General features: G+C 34.9%; 1 protein-coding gene across 1 annotated transcript; it reads right to left on the bottom strand.

Annotated features, from left to right (window-relative positions):
• Positions 1-1,427: 1,427 nt before the first annotated feature.
• got1 (glutamic-oxaloacetic transaminase 1, soluble) lies at positions 1,428-10,422 on the bottom strand. Its single transcript, XM_051126356.1, has 9 exons — positions 10,170-10,422; positions 8,034-8,215; positions 7,674-7,797; positions 7,358-7,470; positions 5,150-5,254; positions 4,689-4,839; positions 4,426-4,591; positions 3,950-4,092; positions 1,428-2,629 (listed from the first exon to the last, which is right to left on the bottom strand). Exons 1-9 carry the CDS (start codon positions 10,276-10,278, stop codon positions 2,490-2,492), a joined length of 1,233 nt encoding a protein of 410 aa, XP_050982313.1. The 5' UTR covers positions 10,279-10,422; the 3' UTR covers positions 1,428-2,489.
• Positions 10,423-14,716: the final 4,294 nt, after the last annotated feature.

Raw genomic sequence — 14,716 nt, 5'->3', positions numbered from 1 at the left:
TAAAGTCCTCTATCCATAATCAGGAGAGAAGTATGCACAGATCAAGCAGAGTTTACAAGCAAAAACAGTCTATAACAGTTCTAGACAAATAGGGCGGATGTTGATGTGAGAGAACAACAGGTACTGCTTTGTTTCTTGCAAATATAGGAGGAATATGTCAAAGTCAGTTATATGTGCCAAACTTCCTTTCAGGCCAGGACTCTAAACATGTGAAGTTTGGTGAATAGCTTGGACATTGCATGTTTAAGTTAGTGTTAAACAATCATTTCCTGTTGCCAGCAGGTGGCGCTATGATTATAATGGAATATTGGCCTTTAAATGTGTTCAGGTCAGGACTCTTATCAAACATGTTAAGTTTGGGGCAGATCGGACATTGTATGGCTGAGTTACAACAACTTTGTTAGGCCGCCACGGAAATGCCCTTTAACGAAAACTCATGAACATTGCAATTTAATATCGCAAAGGCTTTAGATTAAACTGACCAAATACAATGTTGATGCCATTTAATCTCTAGGAGTTACAGCATAAAACATGTCACTTCCTGTTGCCAGCAGGTGGCGTTTTGACTATAACTGAATATGGGCATGTGTTCAGGACTTGACTCTTATCAACCTTGTGAATTTTGGTGCAGATTGGACATTGTATGCCTGAATTATAACGACTTCCTGTTTCATGGTGAAACATCGAAGTTTGTCAGGCCACCACAGAAACACCCTTAAATGAAAACTAAAGATCTTCACAATTTAACATCACAAAGGACTTTAGATTACACTGACCAAATTTGGTGTTGATCTGAAAAAATCTCTAGAAGGAGTTAATTAAAAAAAAAAAAAAACACCTGAAAATGGCAAAAACGACACAAAACTAGCGAGAAAATTTAAAATAACAGACCTCCTGCTGGGTTACGGACTTTGTACCAGGGGACTTTTTCGTAGGTATTGGTGTGTTACATGTCTACTGAATATTGCACATGTATGTAAAACATAGCTAAAGGGGCACTTTGTTGAATTTATATAGGTGGCGCTATCAAGCCATTTTGCCACACCCACTTCTGAAACCTGTATCCCATATTTCACCACTTTTTGTGTGTGTGCACAGTGTTTCATAAGTTTTCAAGCATGTTTAGGCCCTCAAAAATGCGATTCATTTTGGAGAAGAAGAAACTGAGCAATTCCACTAGGTTCATCGCACCATTGGTGCTCAGGCCCTAACTAACATTTCATCTCATTACTCAATTTTCTGCTAGAAAATCTGCAATAAAAAAATATCACTTTAATTTCACTTTTGATGACCTTAATACATCCTTGCTGAAAACAAGTACCGATTTTTTAAAATAATACACCAAACTTCTGAATGAGACTGTAAACACACGATTACTAGTCACTGGGACATGTGACTTCTGCTAATAAAACACACCAGAAAACATGTTCGTTTACGTCATTTATTTCAATGCACTTTGATTAGTATATCTGTGCTCAAAGGTTTGATCTTTTGCGACTAAGCAGGGTGGGAGAGCAATGTACTTGGACTAATGGTTGCACATTCATTAAACGGTCTTGCAGTGCACAAATGAGCCTGAATACAAGAACACAGCAGTGAAAGTGATGGACCAGAATCAGCACATTAAAAAGACATCAGAAAATAAAGTGCAAAACAATGCATGGGCTCTTCACGACACAGAATTTCCAGAACACCAAAGACGAAAAGGTTAAAGGAATATTTAACCCCAAATCACTTTTCTGTATAATTCACTCAGAGATCCAGTATCTCAGGTTTATACCTCCGTTGTTTTATCTAGTCGCAATAAATGTAAAACTGGATTTTAAATTGGATTTTAAGGTAAAACGTTTCTTCAAGCCATTTAATTTGAGGTATGCGCATCAGGAATTGACAGTGAAACACAATTTAATGCCCCCATTCAGTTCTAGAGCTGTCTGTGTGTGCATGTTTTAAGAATACAGACACATAAATCATAAAACATGCACATTGTCCTTCAGTTCTGCACTCAATTCCATTAAATTTCAGACACGTGATGATAAAATTCAACAAGTTAATAAAGGCTATTTTTCACCCGTTTCATCCCACTAACTCAAAGGTTGTCTAAAACTCTGACTCAGTCACACTAACCTGCACGAAAGATCATAAAATCACGCTGGACCTTCAGGTTATTGAAATTCAGACAGTTGTTTGGTTGATTGTAAATCCCACCACCACCAAAGTGCTTATTCATAGAAACAAGATTTAAATGAACACCACGGATAATATTTAAACATACTCTCTTCTGAAAATACAGGAGGTGGGTGAAGGGATATACATATATATCTTCTGGGACCGTTTCGATGCTTTGTAATTACAAGTTAAAACAGGATGTTGAAATGCTGATGAATAAATTAGACCAGCAAAGCTGGTGAATGAAGGTGTGTATCAGCGAGTGTGCGTGTCTATGTTCCTGTGGACACACACACAAACAGGAAGTGTGGTAAAGGTGCTTATTGGACTGTAGTGACAGCCTCATGAATAGACTCGGCCACATAGTCGATGTTCTTAGTGGTGAGGCCACACATGTTGATGCGTCCACTCGCCATTAGATAAATGTGCTTTTCTTTAACCATGTATTCCACCTGCTTAGCTGTAAAACAGAAAACAGTGACAGAAAATGAAATGCATATATTGGATTAATTAACAAAATACCAAACTAAGTGGTAACTGCAAACAAAATATGCCTTTTTTAGCTTTTAACTATTTTCTCTCTAGTAACTTTTGACTATTTCCTAGGTATTAGCTTTTAACTATTTTCCCAGTTCTAACCTTTAACTATTTTCTCAATACTAACTTTTAACTATTTTCTAGATACTAGCTTTTAACTATTTTCCCATTACTAACTTTTAACTATTTTCTAATATTAATTATATTATTTTCTTAGTACTAACTTTTAACTATTTTCTCAGTACTAACTTTGAACTATTTTTCCAATATGAACATAACTATTTTCTCAGTACTAACTTTTAACTATTTCCCCAGTATGAACTGTTTTCTTAGTACTATCTTTTAACTATTTCCCCAGTATTAACTTTAACTATTTATCCAATATGAACTATAACTATTTTCTTAGTACTAGCTTTTAATTATTTTCCCAGCACTAACTTTTAACTATTTTCCAACATTAACTATAACTATTTTCTCAGTACTAGCTTTTAACTATTTTAAGTACCAGCTTTTAACTATTTTCTCAGGTAATAACTTTTAACTTTTCTAAATACTAGATTTTAACTATTTTCTAAATACTAGTTTTAACTAATGATTACTAGCTTTTAACTGTTTTCAAAGTACTAATTTTTAACTATGTTCTCAGTACTATTTTTAACTATTTTCTCAAGTACTAACTTTTAACTGTTTTCTAAATACTAGTTTTAACTATTTTCAGGTACTAGCTTTTAACTATTGCCTTAGTAAAAATATAACTTAATTTAACTATATTCCAAGTATTAGGTTTTAACTGTTTTCTCAGAACTAATTTTTTACTATTTTCTAGGTACTATCTTTTGACTATTTTGTCAGTACTAACTTTTAACGGTTTTCTGAATACTAGTTTTAACTAACCTCTGATTACTAGCTTTTAACTATTTTTTCTAAGTGGTAACTTTTAACTATTTTCTAACTTTACTAACTGTTTTCTCAGTACTAACCTCTATTTTCTCAGTACTAGGTTTTAATTTTCTCTGTACTTGCTGATAACTATGTTCTTAGTACAAGCATTTAACTACTCTCACTTTTAAAGCCTATAACCTAAAAGACTTTAAAGAAAGATTTGAAACCACAGCAATTAGTTATTTTCATTTGTACTAATGTGTAAACAGTAGCTAAATCATTCGTGAGTGCCATGTTAGATGTGTCCAGTGGTGAGACACATGATGAACTAAGTGTGAAAGTGCTAAATGGAGATGCTTACGGTTGAGTCCGGTGAAGCTAAACATGCCGATCTGTTCAGTGATGTGCTCCCAGGTTCCTGGAGTTCCTAGCGCTTTGAGTTTTTCCTTCAGCTGAGCACGCATAAGCAGGACTCTGTCTGCCATGGTCTTCACATTGTCCTTCCTGTAGAAAGATGGAAAAACACCAGGCTTTAAATAACCCATAACCTAAACATACATATACACTGGTGAATCTCACAAAACCTGTCAAGAACACATCCAGGTCACATTTCATCCCAACATGTAAAAAAAGCCCTGCACAGCCCTGCATGTAAAAAAAAAAAAAAAAAAAAAAAAAAAAAAAAAAAAAAAAAAAATCCTGATTTCCGAAGAAAGCCTGAAAACGTAATTTGATTATGCTGAGCTCCAAAATATTAATAAAACTTTCTACCATGTACAGTAATGTTTTATTGTTGAACCAAAAGCATGAAACTGGATTTATTTTAATTGCATTCACCATTCAGCAAAGAGTTCAGGGGTGTTGAGTGTGATGGCAACCAGACGTGCGCCCTGGGACGGAGGGTTGGACCAGGTGATTCGAACAATCTTCTCCATTTGAGACAATACACGGTTCAAATTGTCTTGGTCTTCGGCTACAACAGTCAGGTTCCCCACTCTCTCATCTGTGGAGTCAGATTATTCATTACAATCAAATGGTTCTGAACAATGACACAGTACAAGGCACCAAAATGTAATCAAACATAAACTGGAACCACTTACTGTACAGGCCGAAGTTCTTTGAGAACGACTGGGCACAGAACAATTCAAAACCCTGTGACACAAAGTAGCGCACAGCCCAGGCGTCCTTATCTAAATTCCCTGAGGCAAAACCTTGATAGGCTGAATCGAAGAAGGCAAACAGACTCTTTCGCTGAAGAGAGAGATGAGGGAAGAAACAAGTTCGATAACAACATCTCTGCCACACATAAAACTTTTCAGGAACATTCTGTGTCCTGCATGACTCTACAATTTTGACATGATATGTTGGCTTGTGATTATGCAATCGTTAACTCAGTATTTACAGAACTGTGTTTCTTACAGAGTTTAAATTTAGGCAACAGTAGGTTGTAATTGCACGTTGTGCTTAAGTGGCTCATTACATGCAATTAAGGTCCATTTTTGTACCATGTGCTTCAGTGTTCTAATCTGAGTCAGATGTGGGGTTGTTGTGATGGTCTCACCTTCATGACATCAGCGATCTGCTTCCATTGGTCCTGGGTGGGATCTGTGCCGGTGGGGTTGTGAGCACAGGCATGCAGCACAAAGATGGAGTGATCAGGTGCACTCTGACAGGAAGGACATGGTTTCAGTTACACTGTATATAGCAGAGATGTTCAAAATTTTTAAGGAGAACTCTACTTCCAGAACAACAATTTACAAATGATTTACTCACCCCCTTGTCATCCAAGATGTTCATGTCGTTCTGTCTTTATAAAGAAATTATGGTTTTTGAGGAAAACATTTCAGGATTTTTTTTCCATATAATGGACTTCATTCATGCCCCGATTTTGAACTTCTAAAATGTAGTTTAAATGCAGCTTCAAAGGGCTCTAATACTTTTTAAGCACAAAAGCTCGTATAGCACAGGCTCTGGGATGCGCGTCCACAACGCTACGAATCACGTTCATCGTGTGTGTACTCCGGCTCAAAAAGGTAGAGTATGGCGAAAAACTCCATCTTATTTTCTTCTACGACTTCAGAATTGTCAACATCGTTGTACCTTTTTGTTTGTAAACAGCATTTGACTTACTTGCACTTTCTTAGTCTTTGCGCGTTTGCTTTGTAAACACTGGGTCTGTAGTTCCGCCTACGTTACGCGTGATCTTTCAACGTGATTCAATAGTACGTAGCGTCGTGAACGCGCATGCCAGAGCCTGTGCTACACTAGCTTTTGTGCTTAAAAAGTATACAAATTTTTATTTTCCGAAAAAAATTACAGATTGTTTCACTAGATAAGACCCTTCTTCCTCGAATGGGATCGTTTAGAGCCCTTTTGAAGCTGCATTTAAACTACATTTTGGAAGTTCAAAATCGGGGCACCAATGAAGTCCATTATATGGAGAAAAATCCTGAAATGTTTTCCTCAAAAACCATCATTTCTTCACGACAGAAGACAGAGAGACATGAACATCTTGGATGAGGGGTGAGTAAATTATTTGTAAATTGTTGTTCTGGGAGTATACTTCTCCTTTAACACTTTACAATAATGTTTATTAGTTAACTACATTAGTTAACATGAACTAAAAATGAACAATAATTCAACAGCATTTATTAATCTTAGTTAATATTAATTTCAACATTTTCTAATGCATTATTAAATCACAAGTTGTGCTTGTTAACATTAGTAAATGTACTGTGAACTAACATGAACAAACACTAAACAAATGTATTTTTATTAACTGATGTTAACAAAAATTAATAAATACTGTAATAAATGTATTATTCATTGTTTGTTTATATTAGTTAATAAATTAACTAATGTTAACAAATGACACCTTATTGTAAAGCGTTACCAAAATTTTTAATATGAAGGGCCAAAAATATAACTTGATTTAGGGCTGTGGGCCAAAATTAAATCCTGCATTATATTTAATAATACTATATAAAAATGTATTAAATTAAAAATTAAATTATCTTTTCTTTTTTTTCAAAAATAAAATTCACTTATATTGTTTTCTATTCTTCAACGCAAAGAAAAAATTAAAAAAAAAATATCAATTAGAAATTAAGATATGCCTTAATGGCATTTTTTCCCCGTCTCTTGTAATATGGCATGGCAATCCTGGTTTGGGCATTTCTGGAATATAGCGAATATATTTTCAAACTGATCACAGTTTTCCTTGTAAAGAAAAAAAAATAATATATATATATATATATATATATATATATATTAATTATTCCTGTGATTCAAAGCTGAATGTTTCTCCTGCTTAAGAAACATTTCTTATAATTATTTCTTAATATTATCAATTATCATTTGTGCTGCTTAATGTTTTATTACAGGACTCTTTAATAAACAGAAAGTTCAAAAGAACAGCATTTATTCGAATTTTTTTGCAAAAAAGTTTTATTGTCACTTTAGATCAATGTAATGCATCCTTGCTGAATAAAAGTGTTTATTTCTTATTTTAAAAAAATCTTTCTAACCCCAAACTTTTATAATTGTAGTGTACTGTATGTTTTTTAAAAACAGTATTTTTAGAGTCACTGAAAATCTGAACTAACGCCCTGATTGAACCCAGCAGCAGAAAAAAAAATCTGTCAGGCTCAACACTTCTTTTTGCACATAATCAAAGGTTTTTAGATAATTTTATCAATTACTGATAAATAAGTAACTAGGAAGAGCTCATTTTTGTTAAAGACAATGGAATTTCGAAATCACTACTAACCTCAAGGTCACCCAGAAAACCTTCCAGATCGAGTCCACGCTTCCCTGCATCCCAATATTTGTATGGACGGATATCCTCAAATCCAGCGTTAGAGAAAACGGCATTGTGGTTCTCTTGAATGAAAGACCACAAACTGAACATTTTAGCATTTGAGACAACATAAAAATGTACATAAAAACAAAGTTATTTATTGAACTTAAGGTCAGCATGAAAATAGTTAGGCTCTTTTGAGGCAAAACATTAACATACACTGTAGTCAATTACACATTAGATACTTCTACAGTATTTTCCATGTGTAATTAGATCTTTTCCTCACCCCATGTTGGTGCAGACACATAAACTGGAGTTTTTGTGTTGTCAGTTCCATTGTACCAACGGCGAAGAAACTCAGCTCCGATCTTCAGTGCACCAGTGCCACCTAAACACTGCACAGCTCCTACCTGCAATACAAAACAACAGAAACCTCTACATTAGAATGATACCAGTTCAAAACGTGCAAACTACTTTTTGCTAAATCTGAAAATAAAATGATTTCTGAAGGATCATATGACACTGAAAACTGGAGTAATGATGCTGAAAATTCAGCTGGAGTAAACTGTATATTAAAATGTATTAAAATAGAAAAACTGCTTTTGGTATAGGTGATCAAATCAGGTTTTTAAGCATCTCATCTGACCCGATTTTCCGTGATGGCAGGACTGTCTTCACCCAGAGCGATCTTAGATGCGCTGGAGCGAAACTCTGGCAGGCCTAGAATAGGCAGGTACTCGTGGTTCAAACTATGGTCATCAGCGATCATCTTCTCCACTTTTCTCACCACGGGGAGAACCCAGGGCTGACCTTCATCTGTCCTGTAGGCTAAGGAGAGAAAGAGGATGAACATTTAAACAGGACTGCAAAATGCAAAGGCAAATTCTGATTCGTACTCTAACATTCAAAAGTTTGGTGCAAGTAAATTTTTAAAGAAATTAATACTTTTATTCAGCAAGGATGCATTAAATTGATCAAAAACGACAGTATTAAAAAAATGGTTTAAAATAAATGCTGTTAATTTTTATTTTTCTATTCATCAAAAAACAACATCAATAAAACATCATAAAACATTGATTCAGCTTTGCTGTTAGAGAAATAAATTAAACCTTAAAATATATGAAAATAGAAAAGTTTTTACTGTATTTTTGATTAAACAAAATAATGCATTTTTGGACTTCAAAAACATTTTAAAAAATCTTTCACACCCCAAACTTTTGAACAATGTAAATTACAGCACACTGAATTCCTATCTAATCAATATCTGTCATGCGTAATTGTTCCTTTTTAATCAGAGCTGTCTAAGATTAGGATTTATCTGTGAACTTTTACCCAAGAGCAAAATTAGCTTATTCGACATTAACGTGTACTGTTCATACCCTGATGAAAAATCCTGAACAAATGCAGAACAAAATGTATCCAAATGAAATTTAGTTCTTTATATAAATTGGTAAGGTTTTTGAATCAATCAAGTGTGAAGCAGAGCGATGGTTTTAATAAATCTGCATGTCTAAATGTATTAAATTTTAGATTAATCAGCAATTGATGGTGCAACATATCCGTTCAGCCTTTTTAAAAAAGAAAATAATTTTTGTCACCTTGTGCATGACAATATGCAGTTACACATTGTAAATGTCTTCAGAAAGCACATGAAATCAGTGTTCTGAGTTGCTCAAGACAAGAGGGATAATCATTTCAATCTGAGGAAAGACCACGGGCCGGGGCGGGGGGGTGGTGTTCAAAAACCGTCCATACAATCATGACTCAGGGATTTTCAGAGATCTGACTTTCATCTTCTGCTCGTGCCTCAGAAACTCAGGAGTCACGGTGTCGGCAGGATGTCAGGAAAAGCGGAAGATAAAGATAATCCTCCCAGAATCCTCTGAGGTCAAGCTCTCTAACCGGGATCAGGAATAACTAAACAGCAGATGACACAGGACGACTGCTTCTACACAATAATACTGTTGACATAACAATATCTATTCATCCCCGGTTAACAGCAATGCACATGGGTCTGGTCTCCAATAGAAACCACCAATGCTGGAAGAGTAACTTTATCCTTCAATATATTTAGAAACTCTAAATGCCTCTGGAGCTAAATGCAATGACTTTAGTTTAAATGTCAGATCACTAGTTAATCAAATGTGATGTAATACAATATATCACATTAAATAGAATATAATATTAATATAAAATATAATATACCTTTTTAATAATATTTAAATAACACCTAAAAAGTTGCATTTTTAACATGCATTAAGCATTTATGCATGCATTTTAAATGTTTGGTCCTATACACTCAGACCAAATTAAATTTTACGTTTATATTAGTCCAACACCAATATAAATAGAAAACAATTCAATATCAGATCTGTATGCATGGCTTGCCTATAGCCTAAAACAATATAAATGTCATGCAGTTAAGAATATAACAGTCAATGTTAAATCATGCATGAAACATCTCATGTTACTGATGCTGTTGTTGGATTCCAGATAACAGCTGATCTGTAATCATGTGCTGTCATAAACATTCAAAACGAAGCAGGCCTATAGTTCACTCTAATTAATAAAATAGACATTTTAAATGCAATGAGTTGCAGTGAAGCAGAACAGACACATGTGTTGAGTTCTTATTACTGATGAGGCCTACTGTTGTCATAGGAAATATGTAAATGTGCGCATAGCCAAAGCATGCACTAAATACACAAACACTGACATTGATATACGCATACTCTGATATGTAAGTGTGTGTGTTTGTGTTGATATAAAGCGCATCTCTCACCTCCGACTCCCAAATTCACCTTGCTGGGATTCTGATCTTCACGGAAATCTGCTGTCAGTTTAAACACCGCGACAGGAGCAGCTTGCGGAACTTCGCCAAATATCGACATGATATTGTATTAATATTTCTACAAATTATGAGCGAGAAGAGGAAGACTGATACGCAAGTACCGCTGGGTTGAAGTGCGGTATGATGGAGACAGCCAGACTTTAACCTTCAGATGTAAGATTTGGGCAATGGAGGACAGGCGTGTCTAAACGAACCAATAGAAACCCAGAGGTTTATGTTTGACTCGAGGTTGCCCAATCATCTTTTAGTACTGGAAGGTCAAGCCGGTACGTCATCAAAGAACGCGTTCGATTATACTGCGGGGACCAATAGCAATTCGAACCTGTATGAGCGACGTGGCTTTTGACCAATAATAATATAGAGAGGGCGGGCTGCGTTTGCTTCAATGGGCAGCGTTGTTTTCATTCACACCCATGCAGTCATTTGAGTTCCATTTCTATTTATCTGGATCATGTTTGAAGTTGTGTAATTTTATGGTTGTTATCTCCGTTTATGAAAACAAAATTTCATAACATCCTGCTTAGTTCACTTTAATGATGATATTAGCACTCTGTACTTCCACCTTCCACCAGATATCAATGAAAAACACTGACAGGGCTTAGAGTAAACCAGGGGCACGTTCAAGCTCAAACGGGTGCACAGCGTTTTGCTACAGTATTTCGGGTTGAACGACATGTTTCCTGGTTTGAGATACGTTTTCTGTTGTTTGGTGGGTGTGTGAAAAATGTCAGCCCAATCAACATGTATATAAACCACGCGGTATTAAATAGAGACCTTGCACAATGGGTCCAAGTAAATATAAGTTACATTAAAATAAATTAACAAGAGCAAGTATATTGTTTGCACATGTGTATTTACATTAAAGGCAAAATAACTTAAATAATAAGAGCACAAATATAGATCTGGAACTGATTTAAGTCTGTCTAAGTATCCTGTAGTAATTTTCTGGTCCATATCCTTTCCTTAGGAAGGTGTGCTAGACACTGATTAATGTAACATAAAAATACTGTACATATTTATATATTTTGCTATTGTATTGTGGAGTGACACTTTCATAAACGTTTCGATACTCCTCTGATTATATAATGGCAAATATTACAATGTCATAGCACAACAAAAGTGAACAACAGCAATAATGATAAGCCTAATACTCACAATAAAAAAAATAAGGTCATATAGATCCACAAATCCAAAAATCCCTTCACTCAATTGGGATGTTTTCTTTTATTCTGGACAGCAAAGGCAGTGACTGTAACATCAAGCATATTTTGCAGTATTAAACACGTATTTATGCCAATTTCATCAGGCTCTGAAAATTCTTCAAAAAGAACACAAAGACACCACCGTTTCCGTTTAAAAAACGTTTTACATCGTTATGACGGGGCTGAACGCAGCCCCTGGATTAGGCCATAGTTCAGTTAGGACATTTAGGTCATTTTTTATAAATGTGCCTTTAAAAAAAAACATTACTCGTGTGCATCTTGAGATAAAACAACAGTACTGATATATTTCAAAATCAATCAGTGCAAGTTTCTTGCAGTTGAAACAGCTTATACTTTTTTTGTGGAAAGCTATACACATTTTTGTGGAAATTAAAAATGATATAAATATGTGACCTGGACCACACCTAAGACCTGAATGCTGAATGAATAAGCTTTCCATTGATGTTTGGTTTGTTAGGATAGGACAATATTTGTGTGAGATACAGCTATTTGAAAATCTGGAATCTGAGGGTGCGCAAAAATCTAAATATTGAGAAAATGGCCTTTAAAGTTGTCCAAATGAAGTTCTTACCAATGCATATTACTAATCAAAAATTATTATATGATATATTTACGGTAGGAAATGTACAAAATATCTTCATAGAACATGATCTTTACTTAATATCCTAATGATTTTTGGCATAAAAGAAAAATCGATAATTTTGACCCATGCAATGTACTGGCTATTGCTTCAGATATACCTGTGCTACCCTTAACAGCATGAAGAGCATTAAACATTATATCATCAAAATAAAAAAATAAAAAAAAAAACTTACAAAAAAACATGAAATTATTTTTTTGTTTACCTGCAAGTCATGTGACCATTAACCAATGTCAGAGAACCAATGAACATGCAAATGTAATAATTATTAAAATATTAGGTGAAAGAGGACCAAATGACAAAAAAACAAGTAAATTTGTGCATTTTATTGTGTTTAAAAGACAAAAGCCTTCCAAAGACATAGAAACACATGGTTAAATTACCTACAGAGTGATCATTTAAATAAAATCAGTGTTCATCAGTAGTTGATGCAATGCTGAAACACTTCTTAAACATTACAATAAGTGTTCAAATGCTGTGTCACCACCTGACTAGAGACTGATCTTTGTATGAATGTCCACGAAACTGGACTTTCTGAGTGTATAAAAGCAGTAGGCTGTTTTAGAAAAATTTAGAAAATTGAAAAGATGAAAAAGATGAATTAGGGAGAACCTCTAAATTATGAATAATTTATTGCTATTGTGTAAATAATATGTAATCCATAAAAAGAAACTGAAGTCTAATTGTGAGTGTTTTAAAATGTAATTTAATCTAATTACAAGTACTTCATTTTTGGAATCTGATTACATGTAATCAGTTACTATCCAGCTCCATATATATAGTATGTAAAACATTATCCAATATCCAAAGTATCCAGACAATGAGAACAGCACAAAATACTCTCTTTTGTACACTGTGTTCTTGAAAACTGACCTCAACATTTAGGCTATTTGAATTAAGATTTACAATGACATTCATCCAGAAGTGCAAAAGCTAATCATTCTTTCTTGAAAAGGAAAAGAATACTAATTTGGTATGTCATGTCCCTGTGAGGCCACAAGGTGGTGGTCTAAGCTTTTGATACTGTCCCACACTTAAGATCTGTTTTAAGGTTTAATGGAATCATAATTCAAGGCCTGAGAGGGAAAAGGGAAACATGAGCTGTTCTCTTAGTGGTATTTATATCATGAAGGTCTCCAAAAATGTGTGTTCAGACAACATGTGACCTCTTGTTCATCATCTTACTACTTTTCCAATATTTCTTTCTTTAGCTGCCCATCATAATGATACTTTGATCAAATATGATCACAAAACTTTTAACCCTCACAAAAGGTTAAAGCCGGTTTATCTTTTGTTTTTGATTATATGCTTTTAAAGGACATGTTTTAATTGTCAGAACCGGAAAGCCACTCCAGGCAACCAGTGTAGTCTATCTTAAAAATCTAGCCTAGATTTTTGTCAGCTTAAAAGATCACGCTTTTACTTCTCTTGACCTGCTATTAGTGAAAGATATGAACCTGAAAAAGATATGAAACTGCTGTCTCTCTTAGAGAGAGTGGCAGCACCATCAGATAACTTATCAACCTCAAATCACCTGCACAACCTAGACCTGAATTTCAAGTACTGTGATTGTTTTGTTGTAAGAACATGAGCAAATCATTTAAATAACTTGCAAAACATTTTTTGGTTCCCCAAAGAACTTTTCAGTGAACAGATGTTAAAATAACAATTTTTGAGTTTAAAAATAAAAGTTCTTTATCAGCATCTACGGTTCCATTTCCACTGGACAAAAGGTTTTTTATAGTGGAAAAGAGGTTTTGAAAATTTTTAAATGTTCTTAAAAGTTATTTTAAGAACTATTAACTGAAAGGTTCTTTGAGGAACCAAAAATAGTTCTATTGCATCACCCCTTTTGGAACCTTTTGTGCAACAGTAAGATTCCATAGATGTTAAAGATTCTTCAGGGAAGCACAGATGCCAGGAAATAATCGTAGTTTTTAAGAATGAACGTACCAATAAAACAATATGTCACATGCATAATTCTCACGATAACACAGATAATGATTTAGGTTAAGATTACTCTCTCAGTTTTGTGTTGGGATAAACTTATGCTCTCACAACCCCGGGAGATATGGAGGAGTAACTACTACACCTGCAGCATGGCCTCCATCTCCGTCTCTCAACCCCATGCAGAAGATGTTTGCATTCTTTGCCGGTCAGTAAGGGTAGCTTACCTGTGTGTTAACTGTCAGCTTTGTAATTATGGGATTTGAAGCTTCCAGCACAAGGTTTGTTGGCCTGGGGACAGACAGAGATAGAAAGACAGGCTGAGAGAAGAGCGGAGACCACAGAAGCATATGACACAAGTGCCTCCTGGGGAATGGTTTGCAGCTTCTGTCAGCTAATACTATATCAAAGAGCATTCATTAGAGACCCACCTCAACAAATATGAAAACACTGGAACATTATAAGCTTGCAAGAACATCAACAAACATCTAAAATGCTGCATCAGCTTCATTCTAATGAACTCCACAAAACAGTGTTCAAAAGGGAGAATTTGAGAAGTCTTCCTGACTTCAAAAACATGCATGGACCATGACGGAAAGTCAGCAACTCATACCAAACATGTACACAGAGCGACATTCCAGTGCAGGACCTTCTCGTGTTGTTCACGT

The sequence above is a fragment of the Labeo rohita genome, chromosome 13 (genome assembly GCF_022985175.1).
Source record: "Labeo rohita strain BAU-BD-2019 chromosome 13, IGBB_LRoh.1.0, whole genome shotgun sequence".
NCBI lineage: Eukaryota > Metazoa > Chordata > Actinopteri > Cypriniformes > Cyprinidae > Labeo > Labeo rohita.
The sequence above is the reverse complement of the archived record's forward strand: the minus strand, read 5'-3'. Positions and strand labels throughout refer to the sequence as shown.